The sequence below is a fragment of the Mya arenaria genome, chromosome 5, assembly GCF_026914265.1.
Source record: "Mya arenaria isolate MELC-2E11 chromosome 5, ASM2691426v1".
Lineage (NCBI taxonomy): Eukaryota > Metazoa > Mollusca > Bivalvia > Myida > Myidae > Mya > Mya arenaria.
In genome coordinates, this window is record NC_069126.1 from 35,039,159 (window position 1) to 35,064,205 (window position 25,047).

The 25,047-nt window shown below is 37.4% G+C and overlaps 1 protein-coding gene across 1 annotated transcript; it reads right to left on the minus strand.

Moving 5' to 3' along the window:
- Positions 1-1,463: 1,463 nt before the first annotated feature.
- LOC128234206 (mucin-17-like) lies at positions 1,464-24,249 on the minus strand. Its single transcript, XM_052948286.1, has 9 exons — positions 24,116-24,249; positions 22,305-22,362; positions 20,974-21,106; positions 20,297-20,369; positions 19,792-19,872; positions 17,559-18,992; positions 14,131-14,267; positions 13,422-13,535; positions 1,464-13,019 (listed from the first exon to the last, which is right to left on the minus strand). Exons 1-9 carry the CDS (start codon positions 24,150-24,152, stop codon positions 8,142-8,144), a joined length of 6,945 nt encoding a protein of 2,314 aa, XP_052804246.1. The 5' UTR covers positions 24,153-24,249; the 3' UTR covers positions 1,464-8,141.
- Positions 24,250-25,047: the final 798 nt, after the last annotated feature.

A 25,047-nucleotide genomic window follows, 5' to 3' on the forward strand; every position in this document is an offset into this window, starting at 1 on the left:
GAGGTTGGACCCTTGTCAAGGCAAGCGTTAAAGGGAGATCAGTGGTGCTCTTGTTTTGTTCAAACTAAGGCCCTCAGTGATCATTTTGACACCAATGGGATAATACTAGATCTGCACATGTTACTCTTTAGAGGATGAGAGTGGTCTATCGGTATACATGTAAGTATCCACTCACACAAGAAGTCGTTTTGAGTACCCTCAAAGAGTATCCACACAAAGTGGTGGTTTCTACCCAGAAAATGGCATCAAGAGTATGAGTAAGACATGTAAACTGTCAACTGTCTTCATCAAGCTAAATTAAATGAGTACTAAATTTCCAAGTAATCATTTGTGATGCCTGTTTGAAGAGCCCATTATTTAAAAAAAAAAGTATAACGCAGAATATCCTTCATATATTGATATTGATAGACGAAAGGAATTGAAAAAGGGGCATTCAATTTAAGAATGCAGAAATTTGGTTTGTCATTTCTACACATACATGAACCTGGGCCCAGACCGGTTCCATTGATGTCACGGGCTGAGTGACTGGTGCAACATGTCTTGGTTTGACCTAAAACCAGTCCAGAAAACCAGTTCTCAGGATACGTGCTAGACAAGATTTTCCTATAAAAGCTAGAGGAATCTTGTCAACTCCAGGGCATGGCCAGTTTTGTCTTTATGGGCACAATATGAACAAACTTGCTGGAGTACCACTTTATGATGCTACATACAAAATATCAAGGGTCATTGCTTAGCGACTTCAGACAAGAAATGTTTTTTATATTAATCTATAGGAAACTTGTAACCCCCAGGGCCGGGCTTCTTTTGGGCCTAGTGGTTTCAAGATAGAAGTTCCTCGCTGCAAGCGATCTTTAGTTATTGAGCAGAAAGCTTCTTTTTTTCACCCCGAGGTAATCGCAACCTTGATCTTTCACATTCTTATTCCAAAACCAATAGGGGTCATGATCAACTGGCATACCATTTATAAAGTTCCTGGGTGCAAGTGTTCTTTAAATGTTGAGCGGAAACTATTTTCAGCTCTAGCTCACCACCAATATATCACTTTTCACCTGAAGGTCTCCGCAACCTTGACTGTTGACCTACTGATCTCAAAATCAATAGGAGCCATCAACTGGTTATGACCTACCTGCATACCAAGTATGAAGTGTCTGGACCTAAAGGATCTTCAGTTATTCAGCAAAAACCTTTGTTTCATCTTTAGATCACTGTGACCTTGACCTTTTGACCTACTGATCTAAAAATCAATAGGGGTCATCTGCTGGTCATGAACATCCAGCATACCAAATACGAAGTTCCTTGGTCCAAGTATTTTGTAATGATTGAGAAGTGTGGCGTATGGACAGGGTAAAAACAGTATGTCTTCCCCAGAAAGGGGAACAACATAATACTGTAAGTCCCCTTTTCCCAGGGGGCATAGTCAATTAGTATCTTACACTAGCATGGGAAGAAAACAACAAACAGCATTACAAGATTATCTTATCTATATTTACTTGAAGCATTATGCTTATGGGACAAAAACAAGGACAGCTGAGCAGAATGTGCTTAACAAAATTAAAATGATTACTACAATTAACAAATATACGATGAATGAGTTTTATTTACATGTGGTAACTAAGTAAAAATATCTATAAAAGTGTGTACTTGTACTGCACATATTTACAATAATGTAAGTCAATCTATTATCAAAATGGGAAAAAATAAGTATCCAGCATAAAATGTAAAATGTCATTTTTTGTAACTTGATATTAAACAACTGGGTAACAATCCAGGCTGTTTTCACAGCAATATAGGGGAGAGGTAAAAACACAATCAAAAACAAATTTTAACATGTGCATGGTATTTTGAAAGATTGCATTGCATGAATGAGTGTTTAATTATTGTTGATAATGAGCAAAAACTGAGAAATACACCCACTGTTTTAGGTAATAGAGAACTCAAGATACTAATATGCCTAAATAAAACAGGACAAATGAACATTAAAGGCAGCCAAGCACAGATGGATGCTTTTACATGTATAAACCTAATTAAATACAAATTAGTGACAACATCTTGTACTAATCATTCATTTTCATTACATAATCAGTGCTTAAGTTCAAAGAAAATTGCAAAATAAAGCAACAAAAATGAAACACATTTTGAAAAGTTGAACTCCAATTGAAATACTTAGTTCTTATTTTAAAATTGAAATACTACATTAACTGTTTGCATTAGTTCCAAATACATCTAAAAATAGATCCTTTCGATATAACCCAGAAATTGGAAAAAAACAACAACATTTATTAACTTGCTGTATATTTCAAATAGTAATTTTGTACTTTTGTGATACTGCATACATTTCAATCCCAGAAGTATCTTCTTTTTTTTTACTTTTTTATTTTAAATGAACTTAGCTGCCTTTAAATTATTCTTAATATTATCAAAATACTGTGCACAATTTCTCGAGTCTCGAAAATGGGAAATGACAAAATAAAACATTTTTATGATTAAATGTAATGCTCCACATTTAACAATAAATAAGCAAACATTTTGTTAAATTCATTCACATTGAATATGTCTGATGATTTTCTTTCATTCAATGAATAACATGAACCAAAGACAACATCGTATTTTAAAGATAATTAAACAATTGACAAAAAAAAAAAAATTGCCATAAAGGATAAAATTTATTAATGAGATTCTTTTCAAATTGCATAAATTGCCTACAATTTGATCAACAATGAATTAAGTAAGGTTGTAAATGCATTTTAGGGTATAAAGATAAATGTTTGACACTGGTGTCACCATCTCCAAAGAATTGGGTAAGTAAGCCAGAATTTGCTGAAATGTCATTTTAGATAAAGTCGTCCTTGGCACCCCAGCGAATTCATAACAAAAATAATACCCGGGTCAAATCGGCTAGCGAAACTTCATAAAGCTTGAATATTTATAAGCAAATTCTGACCAACAAATTAGCCAAATATGCATTTCAAGGTACTCCCTTCTGTTTCTGATAGAAAAGTAAAAGAAATAAATCTTTAAACCTGTACAATTGTCTTAAGTTTAAAGCTCTAAATCCTGGTATCAGGATAAATCCTGACCTTTACAACCCCCAATTAACATTAAAAACAGCTCTCATTGACACATCTTTTTAAACTAGAAAATACCAAATGTACCCAAAAGGAAAAATTAACAGAAAAAAAGGGTTTTATGGCAATAAATACAATCTGTTCTGGTGGAATAAATTATGCTTTGTCCAGAAACCAGAAGCAAACATTTTTTTCAGTACATCATAGTGATATTTCTCAAGGTATCAAAAAAATGGCACTCTTCAGTTCTGGCAAAAATGTTCTCGCATGACATTGGCATTGAAAAATATCTATTTTAAAGGTTCAGACATCAAAAAAGAATTGTGTGAAACATGAGTAAATGCTTGTTTCAATGATATAAAATCATTTATTAGTCCAATTAGAGCTCTATTGTTAATATTTTTATTCAAAATGTGCATGAAAATGCCTGATTAAGCCAAAAGCATTAGTAGCACACTTAAAATTTGATTACTTTAAGCTCAGATTTACAAGAGTCTGTTTAAATGAGCATGTGCTAATTGTAGTTTTGTTTTTTGTTCATAAAAGTAAATTAATTTAGCTCAATTTCAACAAAGACTAAACTAATTGTTGCTGATATAATTTCTGTGAGGGAGACCCTTACTTTTCTTTGCTTTTTAGTCGTTGACTCAGATAAAGCTGATTTTGGCATTAATGCCTTCAATTCAGTCATATCAGATAACACACAAAAGATCAGATCTCAATTATTTGGAAAACTGCCGAAAAAGTGTTTTTTCTGTAAGCGTTATTAATAACGCTTTTAGCCATAAAACATAAATTTTTGAACATTAATATGAAAATCTGTGATAAGCAGCCTTATATCACTGTTTCCAGACATCTACGCAAAAATTTACTCCTTCCAAGAAATAAAAGGTTGTCAAAAAGGTCAATCTGTGGGAGTGCAGCTTGAAACCCTACTTGCAAATTTCGTGCAAATATGCAGATGTCAAAATCATTAGCAGAAGCCTGCAAGCAGTACACAGTTAAAATGTCGGGCTGGCTAGAAATCTGAATTCTGGCCAGGCATGTTACTTCAGCCAAATAATAATGCAATAATTTGTGTTTGTTGAATCAAAAGCCTAATTTTAATGATTGAACACAGCATTTAACAAATTAATAAAAAAAAAATAAACACGATACAGATCTGATACAGTTTACCCTAATTGTAAACACAGATATGCCTGACTTCAGAAAAATCCTTTATATTACCGATTTTCAAGGTATTTAAATACTATCATATGCAAATCAATCAAAACTTAACTGCCACAAAGTTTAACACAGGGCACTTGAACTACTTTTTCTATACAATAATGATATGTGTTATTCTGAAAATATAAAATAAAGTAATAATTATAGTTGTTAGAAAGATTATTCTGACAAGTATTTACATTTTCGTAAAAAAAGATAAAGAAAGCGCAAAAGTTATAAATAAGCAAGAAATAGATAAGAAGTAAGAATTTACAGTAACCATGGAAATCAGTTGGCCAAAAGAAATTTAGATTCCTGTGCTATTTTTTGAAAAAAATAAATTGGGTGGGTAGGGGCTTTATTTTTTAAATAAAAAAAGATTTCGTGCACTCAACCTATGGCAATGCTTTTCCCAATTTTTATCATTTCACACATTTTTTTAACAAATAAAATAAGGAGAGGTTGGGGGGTTCAGAAACAGAATGTTTTCACACTCTGGCCTTATGGTACATTAGTAAGTTATTATGTATAAAGCAAATATAAGCTAAGAGGTAGCATATCATGTCCTTCATATGTGATAGAGCGATAGAAATATGCTTATAGACAACTATCTACATTTTAATTTTTACAACCTATAAAGGTATATAAAATCTTTAAAAAAAACTGATGTTATCGTTCAAGATTGGGCAGTGTGTCTTTAAAATTGCAAAACATGTACTTCGAAATTATTTTTTAAAATGTTCAGCCCATTAAATTCCTTGTAAGTTAAATTTTTCAGTTTCTGCAATGAAACTAAATTAATAAGGAATTTGCTACGATAAAACTTAATTCACAAGGAATTTACTTAGCTTAATAACTCAAAGGGGCTTGACTCAAATATATAAAAGTTGCACTCTCAGAGATTGACAGTTTCAAACTTAAAAAGAAAAACATTTGATTAAGCTGATTTTTCAATGCCTTCAATTCAGTCATAGGAGGTAACTCAGAAATAGAACAGATCTCAATTGTTAATTTTTCTTACAGCATAAGAAACGCTTTTGGCTATCAAACATCAATTTTTGAACATTCAAATTTTATGAAAACTTCTATCTGCTGTTTGTCAGCAGTCTTATATCACTAGTTTCATACATCTACACAAAAAAAATGGCTCATTCCAATTCAAAAAGTTAAAAAAGTTTTTTTTTACTTTGTTTGAATCTGTGAGAGTGCAGCTTTAAAACATGAGCATACCCTTGTACCAAGTTTCAGTTGAATATCTTAAATGGTATTTGATTCATGCAGTGTTACAGTTTTTGCACAATGATGGCACAGCCACCTTCAACAACGCCAAAGTTATCATGTTACCCAGAATATTTTTCATTTATCAAAATAATTATTAAAGTATACCTCAGCGTTTTTTAAAAAGTCTCTCAGCGTATGTTATAAAGCCTATTTCAGGTAAATCATATTACACTTACAACAATTTAATAAAATAACCTTAATGACATTAATTAAATAAATGTCACAGCATGAAATCATTACATCTTCATCAAGTCGTAATAAAAGCAAAAAAGTATTAATCATGCCTTTCTAAGGCAGAGAATTTCAAACAATTACTGTATTATTTTTGCTAATATTGAAACTTATACAACAATAGTAAGACATCAAACATTTACAAACCAATATCATTCAATGTCATGTTAGCACCATAAAACGTTTGTCCATGTTATATACAGACAGACACATAGAGAGTACAAAACAAGGGAGCTGCAGAGAGAAAGCCAACGCTCATCTGTTGTCTTTGTGGGAGGGTCATTTGAAAAAGGGGGATAACTCAAAATATATTAATGCTAGAGTTGTGGGCATCACTGAACACATGCGTATTCATTCAGAACACCTGGGCCATTTTCCATTGAAAACAAACCCAGATGTATATGGACAGTTTACAATGTCAGAAATCTTTACATTTAACTATGCTACAAGTAGATCCCCTAATAATTATTTAAATAATTATTTTATTAAGAATTTTACAAACTACTTCTACTGATGTACCAGCATGCATGCAAGGTCATTTTTCATGAAAAATGGCAAAGCTGTTCCAAATGATGCGTATTGTCTCAGGTGACCTGCGTACCAAGTTTAAGTTGAATATCTTAAATGACAATTGATTCAAGCCCTAAGTTACAGTTTTTGCACAACGACCACCCTGCTGCAGACGACACTAAGACCATTACAATATCCCGATTTTTTTTCTTCGCAAAAACAGATGAGCTTTAAATCTTATTTACATTACATTCATTCAATAACAACCTGTACAGTATCAAAAACCTACCAACAATCCAGTATTATTCATATTGTAGAAATTTTGAGAGAAAATACATGTATCATACAAGTAAAATACTGTTAAAATATATTAGTATTATACAATCCATGTTATCGTGTGTGAATCTACACAACAGTTAATATTTCATTTGTAAAGCTATTAAGCATATATATATTTTATGATGTACATAAAATGATAGTTATTTTAGCAAAGGATATATGTAATAAACACAATTATAAGGAATGTCCAAACGCATGGCACATAATTACACAATCATAGTCAATGAAGAAAACACACATAATATTATAATCATATACAATTCATGATAAGTCTGTAAGTTCTAATTTAGCACTATATGAAAACCAAGACAAACATTGTTCATGTGAACTATACAAACATTGCATTACATTAGAACATTACCAGTATTGATGAACTCTTTCAATTCGAAGTACATGTACCGGTACTTATTACTAATTCACTATGTAGACTATTAGTTTGTTTATATATATAATTATATTACACAATGATAAAAAAAGGGCCATGAAATTGAAAACATTGAAAGACAGTACGACAGGGTTTGCATTCTGATCGCGGAAATCTAAGAATTGGAACGAGTTGCGTTGGCAGAGCACTATTTGAGAGAACAGAAGAGGCCTAATTACCTAAGCAACCGCAAAATTTTCAATATGTTACATGTCATAATAGAATTAGTTAACCAATTAAAAACAGAGCTCCAAAATGTCCTCACTGTTTTAACAGTATATTTTAGATGGAGACATGTTATGACATGTTTCTGCGGGGCAGCATAATCTCGCTACAGGGAACTTAAAAAGGACTTTCTTGTAACTTCCCCATGCATACAACTTTGCTTAAGACCCCTTTCAGGCTAACTGCTTAAGTAATATAGCCAAAGAATTCAAGTATTTTGAATGGACAGTAAAAATAACTAGCCAATCGATTAAATGGAATCACTGAGGCGTGTCTAAGGATAAGAATAAGAACAATATTGAATACAGCCCCAGAGGTAATGGACTAAATAAAGTATAAATAGTCCGTATGAAGACACTGGTGAATGTATGAAAGACAGGAAGTTAAAGATTGGGGACACACAATCAATCCATTTGTAACAAGCATATTTATATCTACAAAACAATTAGATTCAACAAAGTAAAGCCATTTGTTCAAAGCATTTGTTAAAGAAAATGAATACATGTCCATTTCAATTAAATAAAAAACACATAATGATATCAGGCCGTTCGTTTAAGAAGCCTATGAAGCAATTTTTAATTTAGTTTGGAGGAAAGATTTTCAACAGTATAATCTTTGTTTAAAATCTCCCCAGGTAAGAATTGGCTCCTAGGGCTCTTGACAAAAAAGCTTTAACTGTTTTCAAACCATTTTAACAGTGCTAAATTAACAATGATCAGTTTATAATTTCCCAAAAAATAATAATTGAAAACTAACTACTGAAAATATTGATGATGTCACTAAATGCTTTACCAGGTTATAAGTAACACATGGATTATAAACTTGTATATCTTTTAATGAGGCAAGGTCAAGGTTTATATCTAGTGGTCATGCATGGAGAAGTTTAGCGGTGGGATGAAGGATGGATGACCATGACTGTGGAAGGGACCCGCCATTGATGTCGGCATTCTCCCATCAAACCCATGGTGGTTCGATCCAAGGATGCTGTTCAAAGACATGACCCCTGGGTGACCTCGGTTGTACTGATGATGGTGCTGCATTGCATTGTGTTCCATTCCCTGGTAGTTTGTGTGGCCAAACTTTATTGGCGATATCGGCAGTGATGGCTCGTTCTGAGATGCTCCGTCGGAGAAAATGTTGTTCAAGTTAAAGTTCCCCATGTGTGGGGCCGTGTGTGGGGTCAGCTGGGGAGCATTGCTGTGGTTACCATGGAGTGGGTTCATTCCGAATCCAGGCTGGAAGTTCAGACCCAGTGGAGCATTCTGGGATCCCCGTGTCGGCATGAATGGGTTGCCGAATGGAGGGCCTATTTCTGTATTTTTTGGCACAGGAGTGTTTGAATTAGGAAACCTTGGGCCAAGACCAAAGAAGTTTCCTGGCTGGAAGTGTGGTCCTTCGTGCTGCATAGCTCTTGACTGTGGAGAAAGGTTCTGCATAGATTGGAAAAATGGTGCCATAGGTGTCATACTTCGGTTGGTCTCAAAAATGGAGTTCGATAAATTGCTATCAACCTCCATAAAAGGAAGAGCTTTGGACTTTTTAGAAGAGGAGGATGATGGATGCTTGGAGCTTCTTGAAGGCTGCTTTGCCTGTCTGGTCTGGCTAACCTGGGGGTTGGGCTGAGAGGGGGCATTGGCGATGGGAGTGGTTGATCGGTGTGACTGAGGCGGGGTAGGGCGTGGTGGTTGAGAACCACCTCCATTCATGGGAACAAGCGGAGGGGCCGCCTGCTTCTGGGGCGGCTTCACCACACTGGCCTGTGGGGCCTGGGGGTTGGCAGACTTCCGTCCCCCTGCATTTACTGGAGTGTGGCTTAGTGGCTGGGTGCCAGAATTGTCCCTGCTAAAGCTGGGTGGGCCACTGTCAAACCTGTTGGCAGGAGGGAAGCCAGGAACCATGGGGTTAAACTGTGAAGCTTGTGGGAGAGCAAACGGGGTTTCATATGGAGATCTCGTCATATTTCGTCCCCTCTCATCTTGTGGCATCATGCCAGGTGGATGGTGCAATGGTGCAGTGTTTAAAGACTTCGGTGGCTGGTAACTAGATGAATAGTAAGACTGTGGATTGTTGTGCATTTGTGGAGACCTTTCCATCGTGCTACCCCGCTTGTCTTGACTGCTGGATCGGGATGGTGGTCCTCCCATATCCATAGGCTTGTCTTGAGACTTCCGCATCTGTTCAGTAGGGCTCTTTCCAATATTTGACTTCATTTGGGGGTCCCTGAAGAAGTTATTGTCATGTGTGGAACTTGTGATATTGTATGGCAATGGGTAAGGATCCTGGATGGTTGCCGGACCTGATGCCTTTTGCATTTTCTGCTTACTGCAGGAGGGTTTACCAGCGGCAGAGTGACGTACCCCTTCATCTGACATGACAGCCTGGCTCTTGTCTGAGCGTGACATGCTGTCTCGGCCCATATCCCCTGCTGGAGGATGCATCACATTGTTTCCCCGGGGCATCTGGTCGGAGGCCCCCCTGTTGTGATCGAACATATGCATACCAGGCATCGAAGAGGGGAGGCCACTCTGTGAGGCAGGTGGGTTGGAGGCAGATGACAGGACCGGTGGGAAGAATGGAAACTGGTGCTGCGCCATGCTGCCTGTTGCTGTGGAAACCGTAGTGGAAGTTGTTGACAGAGAGAATGAGAAAGAGTTGAGGTTGTTTGTTGAAGGGCCACTAGAAGTATTATCCATAAAGTTCCCAGCTGTGCTTGTGATGGGAGGCAGGTTAAGGCTTATGTTGGGAAAGTCTGGCGAGCTCTCCGTAGGAATACGAGGCAGGTCACCTCCCTGGTTCGGAAAGTCACTGCCTGGCAGCATTCCCGCATGTGTGGCCAGCGAGTCCGGCCGATGTCGCATACCGTCATCTCTACTGTTTTGAACAAAACTGTCCACAGAGTAGGCATTGTTTCTCACCTTGGACATAGGATTGTCAGGCTTCGGCTGGTTCAAGGTTGAGATGTTCACATTTGGAGGAGATTTTATCACTTTCTCTGCCTGTGTATTGAATAGTGAGTCTGCTGAGTAAGGTACAGGATAGTTGCCCATTCCCGGCCCAGACTTTGACACATTGTCATTAGGCATACCATGGCTCAAGGCTGACATTGCCCCATACCCAGGATCTGAACCAAAGGTGGGACCGTACCTGTTGTTCTGTGAAGAATTCATCGAAGAACTTGATTGATTCCTTAGAGATGACCCCAAGGTCATTTGAGGAGTAAATGGACCATCCATTCCTGTGTTAGGGTTCCTATTGCTTTGATGAGATTTTCGGCTGTTATTACTATTACTATTTGCATTTGAGTTCATATTAGATGTATTTGATTGGTCAATTGGAACTTTCAAATTATCAGACAGATTACCCTTATTCATATTGCTACTGTCATCAATTTTAGCAGGGTTCTCAGTCGGCTTGGTAATGTCATTATTCGATGTTGTCATGGATTTTGAAGAGGTATTTTCACCAGACCCCTTAACAGGTGAACAAGTAACACTAGGCTGCTTATTCTTCTCATCAATACCAGATCCTCCTGATGCTACCTTTGTATTCACATCCAACACTGGAACATTATTCAAGGCACTAAAAGAGCTCACTTTGATGTCATCAAACTTATCTGGAGGTGAGGGCTTCTTCATTGGAGACGTGTCTTTCATAAAGTTATGTTTCGGAGAAGTAATGCTCTCATTATCCGACATGATACCCTGGCTGGGCGACACAATGCTCAATTTCGGTGACACAAGTTCGGTAGAAAACGAGCCAAGGGGTGCTGGAGATACAGTCGTAGAAGCATTGCTCTTCGGCGACACAAGCGCCTGTTTCGGCGACACCATGGAGTTGTTGTTCGGTTGTGGGCTGGGTTTGTTCGATTGCTGGGGTGCTGGCTTTGATGACGTTTGTCGATTTGTAGTCTGAGTTTCTGGACGAGGAAGCTTTTTCGATGGAACTGGGAACCCAAACAGGCTCGTAGTTGTGTCAATATCTGGCATAATTGGCAAAGATTCAGATATTTTATTGTTGACATCACTTGTGTCAGATTTTGTTTCAGCTGTTTTACTATTGTCTCTAATCGTCAATTTGTTCTCTGCATTATCAGAGCTATTAAAAACCAAGGACACATTGTTTTCTTTGGAGCAACTAGTTTTTACATTCTTGGTAACTGCAGCTTTCTGAGTTTGCGAGTTCGTCTTTTGTTTATTTTGAGCACTAGATTTGTTCTTGTCCTCTGACTTTTCATTCCCACCTGTCAACAAGCAGTCTGGCTTTGCGGGCGTCCCAGGCAAGCTGGAACTGAAATCCTTACCACTAAGTGGCAACAGAGAAGGCACAATAGAATCTGAATCATCAAAGTCATACACAGACAGATTTGCAGGCATACTTAGCAACTCCCGTGAATTATTAACTTTACTTTCTTTCACAGGCTCTTTACTGCTCTTGCGTTTCTTTGCACTCGGTTCGCTCTCACTGTCAGGAGCTTTACTCCTTTTACTTTTCGACTTCTTGCCTACCTTAGAGCTAGGACTGTCCATATCAGTGCTGCCCATTTGTTCAACCTGATCCAGAACGTCAGACAGATCATTCGGACTGAACTCGATATTGTCAGGGATATGTATTAAAGTACTTTCAATGTCCATTTGAGAATCAGAGTCCATTTTCTCCACTTCCGGAACTTTCCCTTTACTGTTTACAACATTAGACTGTTTCTTTGAAGTGTTAGCTTTACTTTTCGAAGATTTACTTGGTTTAGGGCCCATGTCTTTTTTACCTTCACTGTTCTTAGAACTTTTGCTTTTCTTTTGTTTCTCATTGCTTGGAAAAACTGAGCCACTTTTATTGGACACTTGTGCCACATTGTCTGTGATATCACCAAAGTCAAGCCCACCTGCTATTTCCTCGAGAGTATTTGATAGAGAAGTCACACTGTCAGTATTAACAACACTTGGAGTACTCACAACAGGCGACACAGAATTCACAACCTTTGTGACAGTTGTAGAAACTTTAATTGCTTTACCTCCATCTGCCACAGAGTTTAAACCCAGCACAGCTTCCTTCAGGCCACCCCCTGTACTGGAGGTTTGTCCAGTCTTCTTAAGCTGTTTTGAAGGTGACTTGTTCTCATCCTCCACCTCTGTAACACTGGTGTCAATGTGCAGAGGATTGTCATCATTTGCATCATTAAAAAAGCCACCAACTGTTGTACCTTCCCCACTTGGTGAGGAGAATATTGATTCAGCTGCTTTAGCAAGAATGTCAGTTGATTCTGATGATATTGCTGAAACTGTTTCGGGGTCGGTGGTCGATTCAGGTATTTGGATTTGCAAAGAGTCCGACAAAGAATCAGGCTGAATGGATTCCTTCCCTTTTGTTGAACTTTTTGAGGACTTTTTCTTTTTAGAAGGTCCGCCTGACACCCTAGGTAGCCCATCTGCTCCCAGGGGCTTCGGGCAGATGGCGCGTTGATTCTGGTTATTTTTGCTGTTCTTTTTCCCTCCTGCTGACGTCGTAGGCACGCTCTGAGCGGGTGTGGGTACTGGTGCACTTGTAATGGGATTTGATGTTATCTGACCCGTACTGGTTCCCATCGACTGAACAGGATTTTGTCCTGCAGGCTGACCTGGGTTAACGGTTCCCAGCACCTGCATGGTAACAGGATCCAGCACCACAGTGGTCAGCTGGCCATTGATGGGCAGACTGATCAATATTGGGGTGGCCGATGTTTTGTTTCCTGCCTGAAGACCCATCTGAAAATAAAAGAAAACACCTTAACTTAAAACGTTCTAAAATTGAGTAGCTTATATCACATTGCTTTATTGGTTTATCATTAATTTATGTAGATGTTTTCAGTTGACCCAAAAGTATTGAGATGCCATTCAACTATAGCATAAATTTAATTACGTATTTCAATTATTTATAAAATGCATCAAAAGCTGATAAAGTTGTCTCAGTCATACATCTTTGTCATTTGCATTTCAAACTTAATATGACAGAATTATTATCAACAATGTTCATTTTACATCATGCTGCAGCAATTTTGTGCCCAATCAACATACTTTTACAACTTTTCCCCATAACACAGTCAGAATGCAACAAAGGAAATAGATTATACAGGTACAAAATGAGGTTCAACATTGTTACTAACTAACCATGTTTGGTGGCGTCTGCACACCAGTCAGTTTGGGCTGGGTACTAGTGGAGAAGCTAGCCTGGGAGCCGGACATGGAAGCATTCACCATCTTCTGGCTCTGCATTGTGGATCCCTGACATAGATAAAACAGGTATAAATGCGGTAAAACACTTCATAAGGTGACGTCTGCTCATCATGGAAAAATATGATGCTATATGATATATGAAAAATAAATCGCTTGCTAATTTTCTGGCTTTGCATAGTTATAATCATTATTATAGTAATATCATAATCTATTCAGAATTTATTTACCAAACAAATACCATCATATTTGTCCATCTCCTACGCCATGAATGATGATCTCCCTTGATGAGCATATATCTCTTTCATGGTGTATGATTTGTGTTGTCATGACACTTATTATAATTGTGGAAAAGATACTGAGTGGCAGGCATGCTCTATATCATAATTCATGAATCATACCTACCATATCTCCTATTGAGTGATCTCCCTTGATGAGCAGATACAGCATCTCCTGCATGGAATCTGATTTGTGTTGTTATGAACATTTTATTGTGGAAATGATTTTCCTGTTTGTACTTAGCGGCATCCATGCTCTCAATCATTAATCATGAATCATACTTATCTCCTACAAAGTGATCTATCTCCCTTGAAGAGCAAAAATCGCCTTCATGGAGTTTGGAATCATACATCAATTAGAGAGTTACCTGTATTTGTGTGCACATGACACTGTTCATTGCGGAGGTGGGTATCACACTTGTACTGAGGGAGGCCGCTGTGCTGGACGTAGCCGCCATCAACAGATTTTGACTTCCTGGCCCCGATAACAGCTGACCTTCCCCACCTGAAAAAAGAAAAATTCAGTATGATGTTTCAGAATTTCAATAGTTTTGTTATAAGGCTAAGCAAGTTAATCTACTCTCAACTATATCAATGTTTACCACAAGAGCACAGCAGTGTGAGCACTAGAGCTTGTTGGTTGCTTTTCAGTTGAAAAAGGGACATAACTCAACAATTATCAAAGCCAGAGTTATGGGCCTTGCTGTACATATCACACGATGTGTATTTTGTCTCTGGCAACATGTATACCAAGTTTCATGTTTATCTTACAGGGATGTGATTGACATGGCAGCTGAAGGGCTGAAACCATTTCGGCAATGGGTTTTGGGGCGCTTTATGCCCCTAATTGGGGTCATAGGGGGTGAAGCACCAAGCCGCAGAAGCAAAACTGTATTTTTATAATCTCTTTTGACGGCTCTCCAGACTTAAAATTTGAGGCAAATTGTAGAGTCAATACTAATATCAAATGAAGTAACAACCAAAAGCAACCAGTTAACTTTATTAATCAGTTAAAAAAACTTATATTAAAAATGTTTCATTTTTTTGCTGTTTTTTTTTTTTAATCTGAGGAAATCGGCGAACCCCATGGCTTTTTCTGCCCATTTTGGGAAAAAGACCCTAGACATTTTGGGAAATTTTGCGTCGTGAAAATGCGGAAATTGGGAAATTTTACAGTGAAAAGAAAAAGCTGTCTAGTCTCCTGTGAATTAGGAAATGATTTAATATTAGCTTATTTTCCCTTTAAAAAACCCACAATGGCTGAAATATCAATCCTTGGAGTGTAAATATCTATTGCAATAAATCATGACAGATAATATTTCATATCTCTGAATGTGATGAAAATCAATGATTTCTGAGTTCAATTACCAAAAAAACTTCACATCACATAATTTATTAGGATGTTGAAAATGAACCAGTACAGGTAAAAAGATTTCTAAAAAAAAAAAAAAAAAAAAAAAATTTGGGGATTGGGATTTTTTTCTGAAGATTGGGAAAAATATCTTATATTTTGCTTTGGGAATGGGTCCGATAGTCGGACTCGTGGATACTATAGAAAAAGCCCTGAACCCATTGACAAATCACATCCCTTATGTTATTATTGTTTTTAGTTAGCAGCTGCCAATGAAAACAATGCCAAAGCAATGATAATAAGTCAACATTCTTCGAAAAACAGACAAGATTTGTTTTTGATAAGCGTGTACAATGCATGTCAAGAGGCAGTTGCCCAGTAGGAAGGTTTTGTTAGAAAATGTATTGCATACATCATTTCAAATAACATTTACACTATCCTAAAGACATGTACATACATCATTGAACTTGCTCCATCTTACCTATTTATTTTAGGGATGCAAACGAATGGCAAAATCTATATTCGAATATTCGGTAATTCTTTCGATTGAATATTCGATAAAAATTGAATCTTTAAAAAGTTATAGTTATCTATGTATTTTAGTTATAAACCACGATACCCTTTTCTTTATCTGTCGAATGTTTCTAGTGTTATCGTAATACAATACAATACATAGCAGCGTGTCGAATATTATTACATCGACATATGAAATACATATCTTGCACATAACAAGCACATAACAAGCACATACAATTCAATGAAATCACTCATCAATAAAATCATCACATATGATGGCCTTGTTCTTATTCAGAAATATTATCTTATCAACAAGATCACATGACAGTCTGTTTCTAAGTTTGTTAACAATGAGTCCGGCGCAGGAGAAAATTCTTTCTGATGGCACAGACGTCGCAGGTATCCCAAGCAGTTGGCGAGCAACATGTGCAACGTGAGGAAAGCGTCCCTCGTTCTTTTTCCATCATGCAAGTGGAGTGGCCTCCTCGTCGGAAGGTTCGTGCCGGTACCGACGCAGCTCGTCGTTAGCCGTCTTGGTCGTCTTTGGAACCATGAAGCTAAGACGGGGTCGTTTGGAGGGTGTTGACACACTCTCGTCGGGGTTGGCAACCGAAATGGAACATCGTCCAATCTACTCTCGAGCGCGTCTTCCGTGTAGCGCCGCTGTTCCGTTGACAGGAAGTCCAGGTCTTTGTAGCGGGGGTCCAATAGAGCGGCAAGGACTAGGGTGGATGTGGAGGTGGCATCGTTCGAAGGTCGGAAGCGGCGACGAAGATCAGCAGCAATAACAACCTTCACTTCCTTGACGACATGGGAATCAGCCTCGCATGCACGGAGTGTGTTGTCCAAAAGACTTGTCACGATGAGATAAACTTCACTGCATGACACGTTCTTCTCCGTTGACATATACGAAGTCGTCTCAGTCAAATGACTGAGTACGTCACTCAGCTCGGAGACGACGGTCCACTTGCCGTCGATTAGTCGTCGTGCCCATGTACGACAACCTCACACTGCATAGTTTGCACGTGACAGATTTCTTGTCAACAGAGCGCGTGAAATAAGTCCATACTTCAGATGTGGCTGGCATCTTTTACGTTGTTAAGAAATACAAATCTAATATATAATAATAATAATAAGTTTAACTTATAATGTTTTGCGAACATATATTCTGAAGGAATGAAGTGGTATCTACTTTCAGCGTATAATATCAATCACCGATTTGAGCAATATTGCTCAGCTTAATTGGCAGGCAAACTGACAAGAGGGTGTGAAGGCCGCTTCCTTAAATTCTTAATTGGCATGGTCATTTAAAAGAACTGAAAATCAATTAAACTTGTTTGATGTTACTTCCTAATAGCCAGTTATTTTACAATTATGGACACTGTTTATAGTACCCTACGATCGATCCCTAATTGACACATGACGCACACTCGATTGTCATCTCGTTAACGCCTCAGGCACAAGATGCGTATTGTTGTAAAAACAAGACAATATAATTTTAAACACAACAACTGCCCTAAAGACTCAAGGTTTATATCATTATTTTTTGAAAAAAATAATCGAATATTCGAATACCGATTTTAACATTCGAATACTAAACGTTCGATCGAATATTCGAATATTCGTTTGCATCCCTAATTTATTTTACTTCAGTAAGCAAAACAATCAGAACTGGAGATAAAAAGTCAGTCACAATATTATGTCAATCCAATTTAGTATCATGTTCTTGAAATACCTTTTCCCCTCTCTAATATTTGCTTTAAATACAAACAGACGAAAAAGCATGAATTCTTACACTTAAGCTTGGAATAAAAAAATTAACTTACCCCGCTGCATGAATACAAAATCGAGAAATTTTGACAAGCAATGAAAACATTTGACCAGTGCAGGGCTTGCAGGCATGTTAACATTTTTTTTAGTATTCCTTACCTGTGTGAATATGCGGTCCTGATATTCTTGGGGTGTGACCTTGACCTGGGACATTTCCGGGATTGGTAACCACAGGAACAATCTGCCCATTGGGCAAGATGAGGGCCGAGGGCAGCTGGCTGTGCTGACCTGGAACATTCAAGGTCATCTGACCCTGTTGCCCGGCAACCATGATGCTCTGACCTTGACTGTTCATTCCAATGATATGACCTTGACCTTGGAGCTGGCCCTGCATTTGAGGCCCTATCTGCTGCAGAATAGGGCCATTAGGGGTCTGAATGATGTTCCCCTGAAGCAACCCTTGTTGCTGCTGCTGCTGCTGTTGTAGAAGATTTTGGAAGTTTCCGCCTCCACCTTGGCCTAGAAACTGGTTTTGCAACATTGCCTGTTGTTGAGCAAGAGCTAACGCTTGATTTTGATCGATATTTCCTGACTGATCTTTGATTATTGCTTGCTGATTCTGAACGGACATCAACCCTTGCTTCTGTGCACTTTGAATCATATTTGGATTATTAGGGTCAATGCCAACAGGGACTTGTGCTATGCACGGAATTCCTTGTTCATTTATAAACATAATCTGCTGCATTTGTTGTTGGCCAGGGCCTACTCCAGCCATATTCATCATTGGCTGGCCACCAGTGGATAACATATTGGCCATACCAGCCTGAGAGCTTGTCATGGAACTTGTCATGGAGACTTGCTGATTACTGGCCGAGGCTGAGCCAATGGGGTAGTTTTGAGCGTCAGATGCACTACTTTCTGTCAACATTTCGTGGTTACTCGTAGCCACAGTAGCTAATGTCTGTAAGGGATTGTTCTGTGATATGTGTGAAGATTCATGTGATTCATGTGACTCTGCTATGGAGGGGGTGAGAGCTGCAGACGATGTCTGACTGGCCGCACTACTTGGGGTGATGCCAGCATCCTGCATTGCAAGCTGCAGAAGACCAGCATCACTCTCATCTGTTGAACGATTTAAATTGTTCACATTCCCCTCCCCTTGTGCTCCCATATTGTCATTAGGAGTGTGATTTGCCACACTCCCGTTCTGCTGCAATGTGGGCATGCCGGTTCCTGCCATCATCCCCGGCATACCTGGCACCATCTGGTTCCCATTTCCCATCATTCCTGGCATCATGAACTGGTTCCCAGCCTGCATCATCATAGGATTAAACATGGGCCCACTCATGAAGGAAGCCCCCGAGGGCATGTTCATGAACTGGCCACCATGATTAGCACTACCATCCTCGGAACCCGTAACTGACGAGGAAATCATTTCCTGTTGCTGTTTATCTTTCTCTCGCTTTTCCTGCATCTGTTGAAGCTGTGAGCTGATGGAGTTTTTCTTCATTTTGGATTTAGGCCTAGGGCTGTCCACTCGAACGTCAGTTGTTGAGCTTACACCATTTGTAGGAAGAGATTCTGTTGATAAACCTGAAAATTCACATATACGCATAAGTTAGAAGAAATAAATAATTATGGGAATTAACATCATTATAACTCATATGAGACATCTCATCAATTAATGTTCGACAAAATATCATAATATCTAGAAATTCATTTTTATATTGGGTAAGGGTCACAAACTAAACTGATTTGATTCAATCATGAAATCATATAAAATTTGCCTATCCTAAGGTTAATTAGTTTTGAATAAAATATTACGGCTACTTTGGCATAAGGACTTAAAAACTTAATTGTACAAAATGTGCATTGGTAAAAAGCTATACATAGCTTATATTTATATGTTATATGATATCCAACAAAAAACAAATATTGACTTGACTTGTTGATGAAATGGTCTCAGGGGCAGTATTCAATCAACTTCTTAGATTGAACTTAAATTTAAGATTAGAAACTAAGTGCTTTTATTGGCCTGTATATTAAGCTGACCAATAGGCTGAATGGAATCACTGAGGCATGTCTAAGGATAAGGATAAGATCAATATTGAATACTGGCCTGGTTTACTAAAAAAGTATTATTATCCTAAATGTTTTAATATTTAACATTGCATTTCTACATGTATTATAAGTTATCACTATATTTAGGTTGGACAGGCTTTGAAGCCGGTTGACGTAACAAAATGTAACATGTATATACAAAACCCATCCCTTTTATCACAAGATGACCATATTATGCTATTGCGATAATTCAAATTTCACACATTTTTTTTTATTAAGAAAGACATCAGAATGCTTAAGTTTTCGCATGATCAAATAATAACTACTGTACCGGCGGCCTTGATGATGTCTAGGTACTTGTCTCGTTCAATGTTTACAGTGTTCAGCTCCTCCATCAAGCTTTCTTCTACCACTGAAATAACAAAAACACACACCAAATATAAGCCCTTAGCTTTCTCATCACTCCTTACGACATTATCCATGATACACGTGATGTTCAATATATTTTCATGAAACAGATAATGCTTAATCAAGGACTGTCAACAGAGAAAAATGCTCCACAATAAAACCAGTTATATATATTTAAACTGCATACAAGCCTATTTTAACACAATAACCTGTAAATAACTGTTTTATTTATTTGAATAAATAAATCCGCCTGCAAATGAGCCAATGGAAGGATGTATAATGAGTCTTCTAAAAGTTTTCAACTATGGGTCAAGGAAATTTCCATCTCTACTAAATATTAATATCTTGAAACCAAAAGCAAAAGGAGGCAACCATAACTAGACTGGGCACTTCTTCATAGCAACCAAAATATACAAAATGGTACTTACAAGCAAACTTGGTTCTTGCTTCCTTCAGTTCACGCATGTAAGTCAGCGATTTCTCCACAATTTCCAATGTGCTCTGAAATTAATATTTAGTAAAAGATATTGAATATCATTGTTTAGTTAAATCAAATTTATAGGGACTCACTCATGTTTTTTGGACATGTTTTTTAGTTTTAAAACTCCATACAAAAAAGTGCATTCTACAAAAAACATGGGGAAGTCCCTTTATAGAAGGGATTAAAGTGACTTTGATTTTATTTAATGAGTCATAAACAAGAAATGTTGACATCGGCTTATAAGTACAGAAATTATTTCTGAATGAATAAAAGTGAAAAAAAAAAGATAATGAGAGTAAGGAAAATCCTCAAGCCTTAATTCCAACTTGCACGCCTCCACTTAAAAATCAAAAGCACCAATGATAATTTGTTGCTTTCCGTGAAAAGGTGTCATAACTCAAATATTATTAAAGCCCAAAATATAGGCTTTGCTACAAATGTATTTTGCAACATATGTACCAAGTTTCATATGAATCTGAACATTAATCAGTTATGACTACCACGGCTAAAGTTTTTGCTTGACAATGCCATCAACACAAAGGCTTTGACAAAAGCTAGACTCATTTCTTTTTTTTAAGAAGAAGAACAGTTGAGCATTCATTATCAAAGAAACATGTTACTAACAAGTCTCTCCGAAGTAGAGGGGGGAAGGAGCTCGCCCATTCTGGTGATGCAGGCCTTGATCTGCTCCTTGCGTTTTTTCTCATTGTCATTATGCTCACGTCGTCTTTTAGCTCGCTCACAGGGTACATGAATACTGAAACATAACACATAGTTTCTCAATTTAATTGAAATACTGTTACCACACGCAGAGGCATATGAATATGTATGTGGATAGTCAGTTTGTGCAAACGTTTATTTAAAGTTACAATATTTTGGGGCATTGAGAATGGGTTGAATATGTTCCGAAATTGGTATTTCCAATAATAATAATAATAATAGATAACCCAATATAGAACAGGTGTAATGAACTGCATAAACAACCCCCACTACATGCACTACTTCGTTACTATATACCCCAGATACAGAATGTAAACCTTAAAAAAAATCCCTGTAGACTGTTTGTCATAATCAGCTGAAACATTGGATAGGCAACTGCCGCCCCTGCTCTTGGGTCTCTTACAAGTGCTACTAAAGATATGGAATAATGGGTTGAACATTTTCCCACTTTGATTGATTGTTTATTCATGTTTAAACACACTCAATATAATAATATATGATTTTTAATACAAAACATAATGTTAACATTAGATTATAGCATGAACGGTTGAACCAAAACAATATATTAATGAAACTTATCACAACATGCTTAGTTTTAACATACAGGCAAAATATTAAAATTATTAGAATTTTGAAACTATAGTTGGTCACTAGACTTAAGTTAAGAGTGTAATATCAAAGGATTTTAAAATTTTAGTTTTACATTTTTAGGGCAACAAGCATTGAATAAAGATGTTTGTTTCAGTCTGATTTTTGAAGCACAGGCCCCATAAGGCCTTAGGAATAATCAAATTCTTAGGATAGATGGGAAAATCACAAGGCCCATGCAGTTTCATACCAATGCCAAAAAAGTGCATGTACAGGAGCACTGGATGTTCAGAAGAAAGTTTACAAGCCTCAGGCCTTTGGGCTTTTAAAGTACATTTTGTGCAGATCATTGAATTCCTATAGCCATCTTATGTTTCAAAGTAAAATGTTGCTGTGACCAATGGTTACATCTTGTCCAAAAACAGGTTTGTTAGGTAGGCTTTTATTTTTTTATTAGGCTTTATGTAAGAGCATTATTGTCATCATAATGGTGTGAAGGTTATCAGTTTTTATCAGTATAAAGCTTTTTAGACTCCTTTTTTTTTAACCAACAGTCTTAAAACTGCAAGGTCAGTCCTTATTTAGTAGGTATGGTTGGTTAACCTGAACACAAAATTATTTTTCTTTAGGCCTTATGCTTGTTTTACCTGTTTCCTGTGTCCTGCTTCTGTATGGAGCTTTCCAATGACTGGGATGTTTCTGAACCTGAAATTTGAGAATTTCATTAGAGAACATTTTGAAAATTTACTTGAGGCATGTAAAACAAAGATTGTTTTTCGTTTCCCGACCCTGGCCTTAATACTTTTAATTTGATAAGGTGTGAAAAACCGTTTACCACTGTTTACACATGACCTCTATTAGTTTATAAGGGCATTTGAGAAGTTAATTATGATTATTATACGCACTGTAATATTTCTATGTTGCATGTTTAGAAAATGTGCTTTTTGTCAAAATGAACTTTACTATCCATTCAGTTAATGGTTTTTCTTTTACATTTTTAGATTTAGAATACAACAGCCTTTACACATATGAGTTATATCCACAACGCAATACATAATCTGTGTCGAAGTAAACATTCGGTTTGTCGACTTCAAACTTAAAAACAACACTGAAAGACAATTCATATAACTGGGAAATGGAAACTCTGGTCGTTCAATACATCGGTTCCTTTGAGGTCTTAGCTTGTACCCTTGCATCCTCGAGCGATCACAGTTTTACTGTTTATATATAGAATTAGGGACAAATAGTGAATACTCTATTTCATAAAGAATTAATGAACTGTAGTGCATAAAAACAATGCCATTTTTTTTTTTAAAAAGCAGATTTTATGACTGCATTTCACATAATAGTACCTGTAAATGTGAAAAATAACTGTGACTATTGAAATAAAATACTTCATTATTTTCATATGTAATTTCTACTTAAAACATGCCATTCTGTAAAATATTTCCCAGGACACATGGAATATGGTTTCCATTTTAAAAAGTGGATTGCAGACAAGGACAGCATTCACATGAAAACCCGGCCAGACACATTTTCAGTAATGAGCCAAAGTTAAGCTGACATTGACAGCTGGTTTCAATTTATATCAACTATGTACAGTATTAGCTACAATAATGAGCGATCAGGGAAACTTTTATTATTTTGACATTTCTTATGTATCCCTGTAACGCTACAACTCTCTACCATTTAACACCCGGCAAAAGAATATATGGTAATGTTGTGTATCGATTTTGAATAATAATGACGAAGTTGTTCAATACATACCAGACAGTGATCTAAACTGGATTTAATTTGTCATTAGAGTCGTTATTTTCACATATATATATTCTGGGTCACAAATACCGTTATACATGTACACAACTTGTCAGATTTGTCCCAGATTTACAGATATCGAGATACTTGATAAACAATCAACTCATGTACCCGGTAAGTGTTTTATGATAACTGAACATGTTTTTTTGGCATAATGAAATAAATAAATATGTGTTTCATAGTAGGCAATAATATTTTTGTAGAAATGTGAATTTATAACAGAGATAATTTCAAAATTGTGGCCGCCTGAATTCTCTGCACACGGACAGTTCGCTACTTTCTGCCGGGATGGTGGACGTCACGAGTCTGCCATAGCAAAAATATAATCGTCAAAAGTCTCGTTGACGGCCACTTAGGGTGACTATGTACAGAATGTTCTTCAGGTTCATGTTCTTATATTTGTGATGAAAAAATATAGCTATTAAGAAATAGATAAAACTTATTTGTTGTACCATTTCGCCCCCCCCCCCCCCCCCAAATAGGAGAAATTATGGCCCATATATAAATCAAGCCTGCAAAGGCATACAAACAAACCCAATCAAAATGAAATTAGCTCCCTCAGTCACTCAGTCAATGACAATGTTTTGTTTGGGACAATTCATTCGGACAACCGTTAAAGTCTACACTTCAGTGGGCTTATTACCATGTTTGTCAGGCGTTGTAATCGACGAACTGTCCATACTTTATGGAATGTATGCTAAACTTAAACACAGAAGCGATTCATTTCAATAAAAATAACAATTTAAAGATCAAAGGGATTATTTCTCTTTCAGGAGCCGCCATTTTGTGACGTCATTAATAATCATCATCCTCGTTTTCGTCAGGGTTAGATTCTACTTATTCTTTTATTGTCAACATACTCTTACTGAACTCCATAACGGTTTTAGCTGGGACCATTAACAAATCCTACTCCACAGGTTTTTAGCGACTGTTTCAATTAAATATGGTAAAGAAATATATCAAAAAGTATGACTGCACCAAAGTTACCATTTGATAATAAAATAAGCCAACTTCTTCTATGAAGAGGACCCCAATGGGGCTGGGCGTAGGAAGAAATTTTTTAGCCCCCAAAAGGGAGTGTACAAACGACCACAACCACCACCTTACCCAAGTGCACCCCTCTAACTTCAACTCCTGGATCCACCCAAACAGATAGTTGCAGAAATGCTTTACAGGCGTAATAAAAAATATTTCAAATAATGTTTGAAGATAACTCATTTCCTCCATTCAGATAAAAGTGCTGCATCCCATCTTATCATTTCGTATATTATACCCTCCTACCCAATAGTCCAACCCAATTTACCTGCCCTGTCATACTCTGCTCTGCCCTGTCATGCCCTGTACGTCATGCAATCCCCGTCCTGCTCTGCCATGCCCATAACCGCCAAGCCCCGCCGTGCCTCGCCGTGTCCCGCCGCAACGCGCCCCGCAGAGTCCCGCCGTGCCCATATCCTATCCTATCCTATCCAATCCTATCCTATCCAATCCAATCCAATCCAATCCTATCCTGTCCTGTCCTGTCCTATCCTATCCTATCCTATCCTATCCTATCCTATCCTATCCTATCCTATCCTA